Source organism: Chamaea fasciata, unplaced genomic scaffold (genome assembly GCF_029207755.1).
Source record: "Chamaea fasciata isolate MVZ Bird 193981 ecotype frontalis unplaced genomic scaffold, bChaFas1.0.hap1 SCAF_1, whole genome shotgun sequence".
NCBI classification, from domain to species: Eukaryota; Metazoa; Chordata; class Aves; order Passeriformes; family Sylviidae; genus Chamaea; species Chamaea fasciata.
In genome coordinates, this window is record NW_027094086.1 from 20,419,324 (window position 1) to 20,434,331 (window position 15,008).

At 36.1% G+C, this 15,008-nt stretch overlaps 1 protein-coding gene across 21 annotated transcripts in view; it reads right to left on the bottom strand.

Moving 5' to 3' along the window:
• The window catches only part of RIMS2 (regulating synaptic membrane exocytosis 2), a 452,662-nt gene that overhangs the window by 379,154 nt on the left and 58,500 nt on the right, over positions 1-15,008 (bottom strand). For 2 of the 21 annotated variants that reach the window (XM_066177531.1, XM_066177543.1), the window contains exons 2-3: positions 12,474-12,506; positions 11,990-12,076 (exon numbers count right to left, since the gene is read on the bottom strand). The exons of the other annotated variants lie outside the window; for them this stretch is intronic. In XM_066177531.1, coding sequence (XP_066033628.1) covers positions 11,990-12,076; positions 12,474-12,506 — 120 coding nt within the window. The remainder of the gene's footprint in view (positions 1-11,989; positions 12,077-12,473; positions 12,507-15,008) is intronic. 21 annotated transcript variants of the gene reach the window in all.

Here is a 15,008-nt window from a genome sequence, read left to right on the forward strand (position 1 = left end):
GTACCCAGTAGTATTCCTCCTCACCCCAGGCTTCTGATCAACTCACTCTGGCACCATCTGTTTGTGTTTGTTCTGAGTCCAAGATACTCCAGAAGCCACATCACTATGAATTTACTTCAACTTTCCCTCTACACAGAACATAATCAGAAAAACATCTTTTGGAAGAGATAAGTAAATTTCCTACTTTCTTAAAATCAATATTACTTCTACTATCATCACAGAAAGCATACATGAGTGCACAAATAAAAGCAAATGGGAATGATTATGTTGGAAAAATAAAAAGGTACACTCATCTGTAAAACAGAAGAGTGGACAGAGGGTTTCATAATATAAATATTTCGTGGACTGGCCTCCTTTTGGAGCATACCTGAACATTCTGACTATCTGCTCACTTGTCCTCAAATCTCCAAAACCAGAACTAGAGTGAAGACTACCACCACATATAAAAATCTTCTCCTGGTGATAAAAGACAATTGTCTCATTTAGTATGTCTTCCATAAGCAAACACGGCAGAGCTCCACATCCTGTAGTCAGCCTAAGTCAGCCTAATCCTTTCCTGCCTTAAATAAGGGAGAATAAATAGACACTTTTTTCCTCTAGCTTTGCTGCCCCCCAACAGCTCTTCAATTAAGAAATGAACATTTAATTATATTTTTATATAATTAATTGAGAAAATACTACAACTACTCTTTATCAAAGGAATACAAGACAACAGTGATAATAAGACTTGAATCATCCTCACTCTGAAAATTGTCTCACAATCAACCACTGCAAATACATCAAAATAAAAGTACACAACTGAGAGAATAAACCCTCCCAAAGACAAACACAGCATTAACGCATAGCAATCAATTAAACAGAAATGTTGTTGAAAGAAGTTGGGAGTTTAAAAGCATGTAACCAACAGTACTGAACTTTCATCTGAAAAGCTCTGCAGCTGGGAAGCCTAATTGTATTTTCAGCAAGCCTAATTGTGTTTCCTGACTCCAGGGGACAGCAATTCCCCAGATGCTGTTGACTGACAAGTCTGGTCTGCTTTCAGTAAGTAAAAAGCAAGCAAAACTACCCGCAGCTGTGTGAAACTTAGTATGAAAACCATCACTGTTTTCACTGGTATCATTAGCAGCTGGAAGTGCCCATATTAGCATACAGCACTACCCACTGCTGGGTCATTTGTAAAAGTCATTCCAGAGGTACAAACTACTCTCAGTACCTGCATTCAGCAGCCAACCTTAAGATGTATGGCCTAGACCACGCAGATAGTCTTTGTGAAGTACCAAACAGTTTCAGTACAAAGGAACTCAGTAGAGTCAAAAGGTATCCACTAGTTCCATTTCTAGAGTTACTGGCATTAACTGTTTCAGAACTTGATTCCTGGCTCTGAAATTTGGTATTGGTTAGTGAACTTAATGGTTGATTTTCCAAGAATTCATCCAGAATCCTGAGGGTATTTATGCAGTTACAGTATTACAACTGATTCAACCATGATCACTGAATGTCTCCTCTTTCCTGAATATTTATTCCACATTTTTCATTCTGCTCTTGACTTTATATCTCTACCTGCAGTGCAAAATAAAACTATTTAGAATATTTTTAATAGCAAATTACTGTTCATTAAAACTACCCTTTGAAAGCCGTTTTTATTGCATCAATCACTACTGATTTAAGAAGCCTGATCTATTTGATACAAACAGTTAAAAGTCATCAGTAAAGCAAATTTGATTGTTTCAGGAAATGCTATTTTTACTAGTAAATAAACTTTCATACATCTCTGACTTCAAATTCTTCATCAGTTGTCTTCCCAACTCACCCAATAATTTAAAAACTTCTTCTAGTTATTTCCAGAATTTTTTCAATCACTCAGTAGCACGTACAGCAGAAGAAATGAAGGTGTCTTTTGTTCATGCTTTCTTGCTAACAGTTTATATAGAAAAAAAACCCAAAACAAAACCAAACAGGGACTACTCTGGGATAAAGACACGGCTCTCAAAATACAAGTTAGCACCTTTACATCAGTCATACCCTTACTCATGTGTGATACCTCAATACCACAATGTCCTGGGAGGTTATTCCTCTTTGGTGAAAGCTGTGCTGAGTTCTTCCAGGTAAAATTTTGAAAGGATGAAATAGATAGGGAGAAGGTGATAAGGAAAAAAAATATTGAGGAGAGGTACCAAAGCACTGTTTTGAACTACCATCTCATGCAAAAGGTCTAGAGAATCATCCCTGGAGAAAGTAGCTCTTAGCCTACAACACCAGGTGAGCCTAATTACAAGCATTGAACACACCAGAAAGCTCAAGTCAGCAGTTTTCTTATAAAAACAGAAGTTGTAATGCCAAAACAAGCCTAAGTCAACCATAATTTTTTTCCCAAGTGATGAAAACAGACACTCATAACTGTGCTGTCTTGTGTGAGTGCACCCTGAACATACTCTTTACATTTACGGTACTATGAGGGTGGCTGCATGACTCACAGAAACATGGCTTCGGGGAGGAGAGAGATCAGTTCCACTGAAGTCTAACTAGTTCCAACATCCTTTGATTTTATGATTCTGACTGCTAAGCTTATTATTTTTTTCTTGGAAAACTCAACCAAAAAGAACACTTACCTTTCTATAGTTATATAGAAAGTATAAGTATCTATTTTGACATATTTTTTAAACTAGATAATGCAGAAAATGCTATAATGTATTGATCTATTCTTCAAATCCAATAGTATTAACTTAAATTTAAAATGTTTACAACACAGAAAATACTGAAAAAAAATAACAAATATCCATGGTGAGGAAAACTGTAACAGAGTGGAGCAGCCCAGAGAGCCAAATTAAAATACACTGGGAACTTGCCAAAGGGAGATAAGAAAATCTTTAAACTAGAAAAACAGAAGTCCTGATTTTGAAGACTTATTGTCTATGAAAACAATTTTTGTGTTATTAAAAGGACTTGTGCCAACTGACTGGAGCCCAGAAATCACATACACCAAGCACAGCCTGGCTGTACATTCTGGTTTCCTCCATTAGGTTTCAGACTAGGATTCTGTCTATGCAGGAAGGCTGTAGAACTGCTGAACTCCCAAGCTTCCCTTCAGTTTCAAGCACCCTAACTGCTGCTCTATAGCATTAAGTTTTTTTGCTGGGCCTATATTCCTAATGGGAATATTAATTCAAAATGAAAAATTACCAGAGGGCAAATAATGACATAAAGCATACCATGAAAAGTGATTCAGATAATATACACCCCATGAAAGTTCAAAGGTTGGTATTTGTTATGTTCACAATGAGAATCATGAACCTGACCACAATTCATCAGAGTAGTATCACACATTAATTTTTTATTTTCTATCCAATTATAAGAAGACAATTTTTCCTTGCTGGAAGAGAAAGGAAAATGCACTTAAAAAGTTGATAGAATTTTTCTATCCACCTTAACAAAACATAAGAACCAGAAGATATTCTCTTTTGGTTTTCTTTTGCTTAGTCTCTGCCAAGTCATCTCCGTGAATTGACAGAGAGATTATTTTATCAAAATAGAAACTCTACAAGGAAGCTAAGAATTTGTTGCTTATTGCAATATTTCCTTGGTTAAAAGAAAAAAAAAGGTAATTAAAAAGTTACTTCCACAAACTTGAATTTCCCTCAAGTAGACATAAATAAAAACTTATGTACCATGAATGGTTGAAAATCTATAGATAATCCATTAAAAAAAAACCCTCTATATATCGCAGCAGCTGTGGGTGAACTGAAGAGTCACTTCTAAAAAAAAGTTTTCAACAGAGGGATCCATGTTCTCAATGTAGATTTTGCATTTTCAAGAATTGTTAATTACCTGCATTTTTTTTTTTCATATTTTCATCATAGTTTAGTCGGGGTGCCTCAGCAATAAAAGCCACTCCTCTTATAGTTTAGTCCCTGACAAACTAGAAAAAAAATAGGTTCTGATTTCATTTAGCAAGTCAAAACCATCTTATGCCACTTCTTGGAATAATCTTACTTGGAACTAGTAATACTGCATGTAAAACAAGGTCCACATCACTTCCACTCACAGAATATAACATGCCCAGTCATTTTAAGCAGAATGACATTAAATTACCATGAATAATGTAAAGCCAGTAGAGTGCAGCAGCTGTGGTCTGATCTTCTCTAGAAGTTTTGACCTTCCTAATAACAAGACCTTATAAATCATATAAACTGATGCATGATTTTTACCATCAATTCTTCACAGAATGAAATGCACAATTCTTCTTTGGAAAATAAAAATTAAAGCATTCATTAGCATTACAGTTAATGCCAAAATGAGTGTATAGCCTCTGTTTTGCAAGAACGCCTTTTGCCTCTGTCCTAAATGTTGCATTGGAAACTGAGGTCGCTGATTCAGCTGCAGGCTTAACATGGTTTCCTCTTATTATAAGAGTCTCACTTCTGTCTTAAGTTAAGCTTAAGCCAGCATTTTCTAAATCTATTTGCTTATCTCATTCAGACAACCTGTCATCCCTCTAGGGGTACTGTCTATTTCTTTTTGAAAGCAGTTCAAATCAGGATGTTGTCAGCATATTAGTGTCACAGCCTGTGACATTCACAAACCCTGAGAAATTACAAAAATTAGAGCAAGAATAGTTCCCACGAAGTTTTTAGGAGCTGATCTGTGTTAATGTTTTGCAGCCTGTATTGTCTAACAAGCATTGTCTTACACATCTGTGCACATACATATGGAAACACTCCCTTCTTCAATCATATAATATGTTTTACTTCTTCTGTTGCATAACACAAAACATCTAGACATTTTAGTACACAAAATAGGTCAGATATAGCTCCAATTCAGTCCTACCTTTTAAATAAGTGGATATTTTCCCTTATTATTCTTTTATCTAATTTATTACTTGAGGAAAGTATTTAAACACAGATTATATCACTTGGGGGACTTCTTTCGCCTTTTCCTTGTCCATAATGCCAAATGCTGGCCAGCTAAATATTTCTGGTTGTATTCTTCTTTCTATGTGCAAAGTCTGTTTTTATAATCCCAGATCCTCAAGGAATTCTTCTTTACACCATGCTACTTGGGTTTTGTTTAAAGTCTAGTTCTATGTTTCACAAATATTCAATAGGTTTCTTACATTTTCCCTGATCTTTTTAAAATTCCCTTATTAATAAATTTTACTATTAAACTTTATTAATTTATCAAAAATGCAGAATCTTTTTTTCAATCATATTGTTTTTGAATTAATCATAAACTGTGGTTCTGCTGGATTACAAATCCTTGTTTGTTTTAGGATTAAAATACATCAGTTGGGTTACAATTAAGATAGATATTTCTTATGATGACTATATTTACCTGTTCCAAACATGTTTATTGTTGTCTGCTGATAAAACTGAGTTTCACTATATTGATAGAATCATTGAGGTTGGAAAAAACCTCCAATATCGAGTCCAACGTTTGACTGAACACCACCATGTCAACTAAACCACTGCAGGAAGTGCCACATCCGGTCGTTCCTTGAACACTTCCAGGGATGCTGAGTCTAACTCTGCCCTAGGCAGCTTGTTCCAATGCTTGACAAGCCATTTCTTCACTGAAAGGGTATCTTAACCTCATTAACATTGTGAGCAATCCAATAAATAAGTTATTCTTGTATTAAATACTATTAGAAAAAGGCCCAGGGCAACCATACAGACAGGGAACTCTCATGTCATGTTGCAAATGGTAAATTTAATAGTCTCAGTAAGAGATGTAATAAGTCATCAGAATCAAACAACAGAAGTTTTTTTGGTACTTCATTTTTACAATAGACAAAACCAGTTTCATAGTTACTAGGTATTTTGTGGATTTCTACTTTACTTTGAAATAGCTACAGTCTCCCTGTATTTGTTTTATATAGTGCAAATTATAATTTTATTTTTAACTCATTTACTCTCTGTTTTCTTTCTATCTATCTTACTGCCCAAGAAAACAAACACAGTAGAATGTTAGACTTCTCATGACTCCAATGTCACAAGTATATTGGCTGCAGAGACCTATTTTTCCAGAAATTATTCTTTCAAGTGGAGTGTGTTATTTTCAACAAATTCTATTAAAAACCAGTCTGAACAGGAACTGCACTGACTGCAAATAAACCCACTGAGTGTATATATATATAGTGTAAATTTTACTAAATAATTGTTGATGTGGGCTTGTTATCACATGTCCATTTAGATAATTTGAAGACATTCAAAAGTACCTAGTGGTTGGCAGACATATTCTTTATGCAGTAAATTTAGACTTCAGAATTAATGATGCATTGATTTAAGTATTTGAGAAATGTCAATCTATTTTAATCAGAATTCATTAGAAATTCTTATAAACAGAGTATTTTAATGTTTTACTGGTGTGGTCTATGACAATAGAAAAATTAAATTTACATAAAAATATGAAGAAAAAGGTTTTATTGGTTATCATCTTACAGTAATTTTCAATCTTCGTTTCCTTATAGTGGCAACATGACTTCCAGAAAAAACATAAATATCTATTTATTGACAAGACATTCTTAGCAGAAAAAATACCCATGCTTTGCTAAGCAATTTCCAGTTTTTAACCTCCCCTAGAATTAGTCTAGTGGAAGTGCAAAAAGGTGACGAAATAATGAATTTATTTTGAAATTATTTAGCTACAAAAAGAATTGTTCAATGACTTTTGATGCTGACTGTATTTTGTCTACTGTTCATTAATAATGTGCTCATAACTATGAAAGAAAGAACAGAGACTCAATTTCTGCTGTCAAATTCAATGATGGACCTCTTACAGTTCTTAGCAAGTAACCAAACATCCAGCATGAAAATAAACAAAAAATTTTATGGGAAAAGGGGAAAAAACCCACCATCTTTTCAATATTGGGATATCTTTAAGCAGCAAACCTTAGAAATTTTCCTAAGTCACTGCTAAAAAACACAGAGCTCTCGTATCTTCAATACTGTGACATAGATCACTGGTAACTAAAAAAGATCTAATCAGGCCTCGAAAAGGAGATGACAACAACGATGACCAGAAGAAGTTCCTTTCATAGAAGGAAAAACTCTGACTCTGCAGCTTAAAGAGATAACTGTATGAAATGTAATAGACTGCATGGAACATAATAAAAATGTTTAAAGGCTATACATATTAGAGATAAATTATATAACACAAGACTAGTACTTCCCATTGAAAGTATCAGGAAGTATTTTTAAAGCAAACAAAGGGTGACAACTTCTCTATACATATAATTAAATTGTAGAATTCATTTTCACCAAGTTCTGAAACCAAGAATAGAAGTACGTCTAAAATGGGACTGCAAATAACTATGGCAAACAGATTCCTTATTGCCAGGGAATAAATCCAGCAGTATGCATACAGCCACTGCCTCAGGAGGTCACTAAAATACCTGTATTTTATGCATATCCTTCTCCTTCTGTGTGTTCTCAGGTATTCATTGCTGAACACTGATAATATACAATATTACAACAGTGGAATCTTCAGTGCCTTCTAGCATGGGAATTCCTTTATTGTGATTGGAGATTAACACCATTACATAACATTCCAAGATTCATGCAGAAGAAAGATATAAACCCCAAGTCAAACCTTTAGGCACAAGACAAGCACATCCTAATAAGGAACAACCTGAATACACCTTTCACAAAAAATATACCTTATAAATCTGAGGAAATAAAAACTGGTAGGGTGATTATTTAGCATCAAAAACAGTTGCTTTAGGGAGCAGCTAAGGATTTCCACTCTGTAAGGATTAAAATATGGAAATATCTCAAGCACTGCTGAAAAAACTCATGATGAAGTGCACATGTGCTAGAGATAGAAGTATTCTTCATCAAGAAAAGATAAGCAAGACCACTCTCAATATCAGAATGATCGTAGAAACTGGCAGAGGTGCCTAACATCTGCAGGAAAGAAAATGTCACTTCCATCTTGAAGAAGCGTAAGGATCGACAGAACCATGGATTGGTCAGACTCATCTCGATTCCTGGGAAAGTGATGGTACAACTAATCCTGGGAACTATTTCTAGGAACATGTAATACAAAGAAGTGATCAGGAGTCAACAGACATTTACCAAGGGGAAACCATACTTGACCAATGACCTTCTAATATAAAACGACTGCATGAGGGGAGAGCAATGAATTTTGTCTGTCTTGTCTCCAACAAGGCTTTTCCCATTGTCTCCCATAACATCCTCACAAAGAAGCTGATGAGGTAGACTAGATGAGCAGACTTTGAAGTAGACTGAGAACTGCCTGAATGGCTAGGCCCAGAGCAGGGAGATCACAAAGTCTAGTTGGAGGCCAGCTCCTAGAGGTTTATCCCAGGGGTCAACATTGAGTCCAGTCCTGTTCAATACCTTACTGATGTAGACAATGGGGCAGTGGGTACCTTCAGCAGGTTTGTGGATGACACTAAACTGGAAGGAGTGGCTGATATGCCAGAAGGTTATGTTGCCATCCAGAGGGACCTTAACAGGCTGGAGAAACAGGCTGACCAGAATCTCACAATGAGCAAAGTTCGACACCTGAGGAGGAACCACGTGCACTGCTATGGGCCAGGAACTGCCCAGCTGAAGAGCAGCTCTGCAGAAAAGGACCTGGAAGTCCTGGTGCACACCAGGTAGAACATGGGCCAGCATGCCTTGAGGAAAGTGAACGGCATTCTGGGCTGTATTAGGCAAAAGCATTACCATGAGGCAGGAGGTGATCCTATCATTTATTCAGCACTGGCAAAGTCACACCTGGAGTTCTGTGTCCAGTTCCAGCCTCCTCAGTTAGAAAGAAACATGGACATATTGGAGACAGTCCAGCAAAAGGCCAAAAGGATAGGGACTGAAGCATCTCTCACATGAGGACAAACAGAGAGCTTGAACTTTTTCACCTGGAGAAGAAAAAGTTGAGGGCAGGGATCTTATCAATAAATACAAATACTGAAGGAAAAGTGCAAAAATAATGGATCCAGGCTCATTTTTCAGCAGGATCAGAGGCAATAGGCACAAACTGAAGCACAGGAAGTTCCCTTTGAGCAGAGAGAAACACTTTTCGTTCTAAGGGTGACCAAGCACTAGCACATGCATCTCTTGCCCAGAGATTTTCTAGAGTCTCCATACCTGGATATATTCAAAATCCAGCTATACATAGTTATAAACATTGGCCCTAGGTGACCCAGCATGAGAATGAGGGTCAGGCAAGACAACCTCCAGAAGCCTCTTCCAACCTCAACCATTCTGATTTTGTGGTACAGGACTCATGTCCAAGGGCATCAGACTAATCCTACCTCTGCCCATAAGGACACACGGTCAGTGGTTCTACAAAAATACCTTCTCCAGTGCAAGAGTGAAATCTGTAACATCATACCTTGTTTTCAGACACTACTAACTCCTATTCTGTTATCACATTTTTGTCCTCCCCAGATTCACAGTAAATAAACTTTTTCATCAGGAAAGGTGGACAATCAGATATCCCTTGAAATTAGACTCAAATACTGACAGTGATTTCAAGTGGAAAATTCCCCAATATGTATGAATTGTGGTAAAAATTCCTGCAGACTTTTATTCCCCTCCCCAGTGTCCCACAATGTTCCCCAGTACAATGCTTCTTTGCAAGTCATTAACGTCAGAAAAAGAAATAAACTTTAAAAGTTGCACCCATTAGTATTTCTGTTCGATCTTCTCCCTGAAAAACATGTTAACACATAAATGAAATTATCACAAATAAGCAGTGCTGGAAGACACTTTTAAATGCCACTTAGTCCATTCTCTTGTTCCAGCACAGAACCAGCTACACTTGTGTCTATCCTAACAGATATTTGCCAAACCTGCTCCTTAGGATTTTGACAGATTCCACACAAGTCCTAAACAAAGTATGCAAGCATTTTAAGTTTTCTCTCCATTGAAAGATGCTCCCTTCCAAGTTCAGCCCTCCCTAATGCAACTTAAGTTTACTCCTTTCAGCCTCACCATGAGATGAATCAGGAGGCTAAATTAACTCATGTGTTTGATTCTTCCCTAACACACACCAAGTCTTTTAGACACCTAATTATTCATTCCTATTACTCTACACTGAATTACAACTGCTCCACATAATTTTTGAAGAGTATGCTATTCCAGGTGAGATCTTACCAAAGCCTAGAAGTGTGAAACCTTTTTCACAGTGCTTCCAGGCTAGTGTCTGTATATTCCTGTATGATATTAATCTCTTTCAGGATACTGACTACAGCTCAACTTACATACTATTAGGGCTCCCCATTCTCTGCCAAAGAACATTTTCCTACACCATTTTTCTTTGTCCTACATTAACCACATAAATTACCCCTACAGAACATCACTTTGCATTTTCCCTTTTCAATAGCATCATAACATCATAACCATAGCTTGGTGTTTTAGGATATTTTTTTAATATAATCCTGCCATTAGGTGTTAACACAACACTGGGAGAAGTGCATCTATAAATTCAGTGAGGGCACAAATTAATTAATTTCTTAGTTATATAATAAAAACACTGAACAAAACTTCTTCCCAAAGAGGTCACCATTCAAAAAGATCCTTCCATAATAACAGTAACCATTTATTAATATGTTTTGTAACTATAACACATCTGCTTACAATGCCCATATAGTATTTTCAGTTTCTTGAAAGCCACATGCTTCATATGTACAACAGTAATGAGCAGAAAAAATTTTGCTGTGTTAAGGAAACTGGGAATACAACGTACTGAGGTGTTATGAACACAATGTAATATTGCCAGTACCTAATAATAAACAAAAAAAAAATATTAATATTGTACATAATTTTATAACAGTTAAGTGAGAATATGAGAAAGAGAGCTCAGAATAATGCATTTCTTTACAGAATATCAATTTTATGTCCTACTTTTCCTTTTCTTTTCGTGAAAATTTTTCACTAGGTATTCTCAAAAAAAATCACAGTTTTCATGACCCACGAGGATGAAGGTCCACTTAAATATATATATTAAAAAAAAAAAAATTAATTTTGCCTGGAAAGTAATTAACAAGTTATATGCCTCCTTTAAACCAGCTATACATGAGTTCAAAAGCAAACATTTATTTTATCACATGAACTTACAAAGCATAAACCTTGTAAAAAGGTTTAGAAGAAAGAAAAGAGAGCAACTTAACTGTTCAAAGCTTAAATAACATCCAAAATACATTTTAGGAATTTGAAAATTTATAATAATAAGTATTTTTTAGTTTCTCATTATGACTTAATGATCCTTGAGGTCTCTTCCAACCTAATGATTCTGTGAAAGGAATACTTTCCTCCCCGTGATTTAACTTCTACTCTAAGACTGAATATCCTAGCTTTGCCAGTTTCTGTTAAAATTTAAAATTTTCAGACAGCAATGGAAGTACTGGCTTAAACATATTAAAGGTTCACGGATGAAATACTGGCTCCATCAAAGTCAAAATTTCCTCAGCTTTGACTGACCCAAGATTTCACCTTATATCTGCTGAAGTTCTGAAACTTTACAGATATTCTAAAAGCATGAAAAAAATGACATGATACTTTCCTGGTCCTTAGAAAGCTCTTCCAATACATTATGTAGATTCATATAGCATTCTATGCATGACTCAGACCATGCATGTGCATAGACATGCTATAAATAATGCTACATATCTTATCATTCCAGCTTCTCATGCACAGAAAACACATCACTTCACCAGAAGTTTCATTATATAGAACATTAAAAAAAAAAAAAAAAAGAAAAGAAAAAAAAAAAAAAGACAGAGTAGTAGTAACTCCTTAAATCCTAAAATTGTACTCTAATGCAATCATTTAAGTTACTGATAGGGACAATAAGACCTGATTTTCAGTTTTCCCTTTGCAAATGAGGGGTTGGAAAGGAAATGGTGTCCAGCTTGTGAAACGCCCTCAGCTGAATGTTCTAAACGGGAAGTTATTTTAAACATACTCTCCAGGATGTTCTAATGCTATACAGACATTACTTAATCTACAGAGAGCAGCTTACTTACGTCTGGGGCTCCTTTTCATTTTGCTGTTTTTGCTGTGGTTGAAGAACGTTATTTACCAGCTCAGTGATCCCACTAAAGGGAAACCACCTGTTTAAACAAGCAAATAATGTGACTGAATAACCAACAAAACCACACTAGATTAAATGTTTTCTTATCTAGCATTAGTAGAAATACACAGGCGGAAAAGCTAGAGCCAATGGGAATGTTAGCTGCAGTACTAAGTCAGCCACTAAGGGTGTAAGGGAAGTAAAGTTTTACAATTCACCAGTTCACAAGCAGGCAGCAAGAACCTACATCCAGCTAACATGTGGATGGAGTAAGAAGCTAAAGGCAGCTCTCTTACAAGCCAGTCAGGAAGCAGATGACAAACTACCTGCAGCCTATCAGGTATCAGTGAAAGCTAATACCATCAAAGGTGCAGAGAGCAGAACATGGCAAAGGTAGAAAAGTCAAGCCTATTGCATCTTTAAGATACTTTACTTACTGTGTCGGCTGTGGTTTTTGCTCTTCTTTGACCCTAAAAAGATAAGTTTGCACAACTGAGTGCAACATGTTGAAAACAACTACCCTGAAGTACTAAAATCTGTATCAAATGGGAAGGGAAAAGTTCCTAATTTGAGATAAAAGGATTTGCTTTAATATTTGTTGTATGTTTATATTAAATTGTACTATGAGCTTATTTCCATTTCATTTTAAAAATGGGGAGTGCCAAGTATAGAAAACTTTATTATGGAACTAAAAATTAAATCAGTAATGTTTCTATACCTGACTTTCAATTTTTTGCACGTAATACCATGTTAAAACATTTTCAGGACAACACATTCAGCTACATATACAAAGGAAGGTGCTTTAATTATGTGAACTACAATCTATTTTTTTTTTTATTCACAACCAAGTTGCCTGTCATAGTTTAAGGCAAATTTATAACATGTAATATGCCATTTAAAATGCAATATACTAAACTAATAGGTAAAAGGAAAATCTGCATTGTATTTATTAAACTACAGTGATGTCAGGACCCGAAGACAACTTAACTAAAAACTAAGGAAGGAAAGGTAAGGAATTTTACTCTTGAGTGAACTTTACTAGGACTTGCTTAAAGAAATAACTGGATAATACACACAGTAGGTCTGTTTAGTACTGATTAATAGTTGTTCACTCTCTTAAGGAAAATGTTCCATCTAAAATACATGCTTTAACTTAAATGAGCAAGCTGATGTTCTGTACCAAACCTGTGCTAGTTTCAGCTGGGGTAGAGTTAATTTTCTTCACACTGGCTGGTATGGGGCTATGATTTGGATTTGTGCTGAATACAGTGTGGATAATATAGAGAGGTTTTTGCTCTGCTGAGCAGGGCTTATGCAGAGCCAAGGGCTTTTCTGCTTCTTGTACTGCCACCCGGGTGAGGCAATTGGGGCCACATGAGAGGTTGGGAGGAGACACAACACCTGTCCTGAGTTGGGACAGGTGACCCAAACTGACCAAAGGGATATTCCAGACCATGTGACATCATGCTCAGTAAGTAAAGTTGGGAGAAGCAGGAAGAGGGGCATGTGTGGAGTGATGGAGTTTGTCTTCCCAAGTCACTGTTACACCTGATGGTGCCCTGCTGTCCTGGAGACGGCTGAACACCTTCCTGCCCATGGGAAGCTGAATTAATTCCTTGTTTTCTTTGCTTGTGTGAGTAGCTTCTACTTTCCCTATTAAACTGTCTTTACTTCAACCCACAAGTTTTCTGTCTTTTACTCTTCTGATTCTCTCCCTGATCCTGCTGGTGAGGGAGTGAGTGAGCAGCTTTCTGGGCCTTATTTACTGACTGGGGTTAAGCCATAACAAAATCCAGGAACAGAAACACATACCCAGAGAAATATTTACATCCTCTAATTGCAGATATTGATCTTAAATATCGAGTTAGGATCTACTTTCCCTATATGCTCAAAAACACAAAAAGGTTCCTGTATAGATACTCTGAATGTCTCTATAGAGAATACTCTCATCTAACAAAACAGGAAGTACAGGCTCATAATTTTAAGTGGATGCCTGGTGTTGCACAGAAAACTAAAGCTCATCAAAATAGCTCCATATCTCTTCCACCATATGATATCACAGGAAATAACTCTGTAAACAGGCTTCAGTGACTACCTCAGAATTAAATAAGTGGACAATGGGATACACCAATATCTTTCCAAAACTGAGTACTGAAAGGGAAAACTGAACATGCACCACATGGTAAAATGTCTTCTAGCTTGGTTTTGCCTCTTCAGTACTTTAGAAATGTACATACAAAGTACCATTCCAGTACAAAACAAAAATTAATATATAAATAAACAAGCCCCACAAAACCAAGCAGGTATATTAAACAAAACAACCAAAACAAAACAACAAAAAGTCTCATGCCATTGCAATTGCACTCTACCATGCATCATAGCCATATTATTATCTTTGATCAGGAGAATCCATACTGGTTTTTCAACGTAGAAAATTCAAAGCAAGAGAAATGGGAGGGATGGGAAATCAAAGCTTGTCCATATTCTTCTCACCAGGTAGCTCAGATCATTTAATTTAGATCACTAATATTATGAGCCTTAAGGCTCCATGGTCAGCTGTGCAAAGGAAATTCGAGATAATAATTCAGAGCTCCTAAATTGCCTGCACAGAACTAGACACTGAAATGTGACCTCCCTGACAACTGGACATTGAAAACTGAATGTATCACCAATTTATATTTTCCTTTCCACACACGATTTCCAAGCATACATACTCAAAACTTTTAAGTTATAACTTCATTGTGAATTGTTCTATTGAACTAAACAAAGGAAATCTGAGCCCTTCACATAATCACATTATAACCAACATCTTTCCTTCGGAGAGTGACCACAGTCAATAATTTTTCACATGTGGAACAGAGATCAAATTAGTGCAATATCCTAAGTCTGCAGTTTGAAATCTTCGGTATCTTTTTTTTTTTTTTTCAACAGAATCTAGCATATTTACACAATAGTATATATATGGTGGCTTC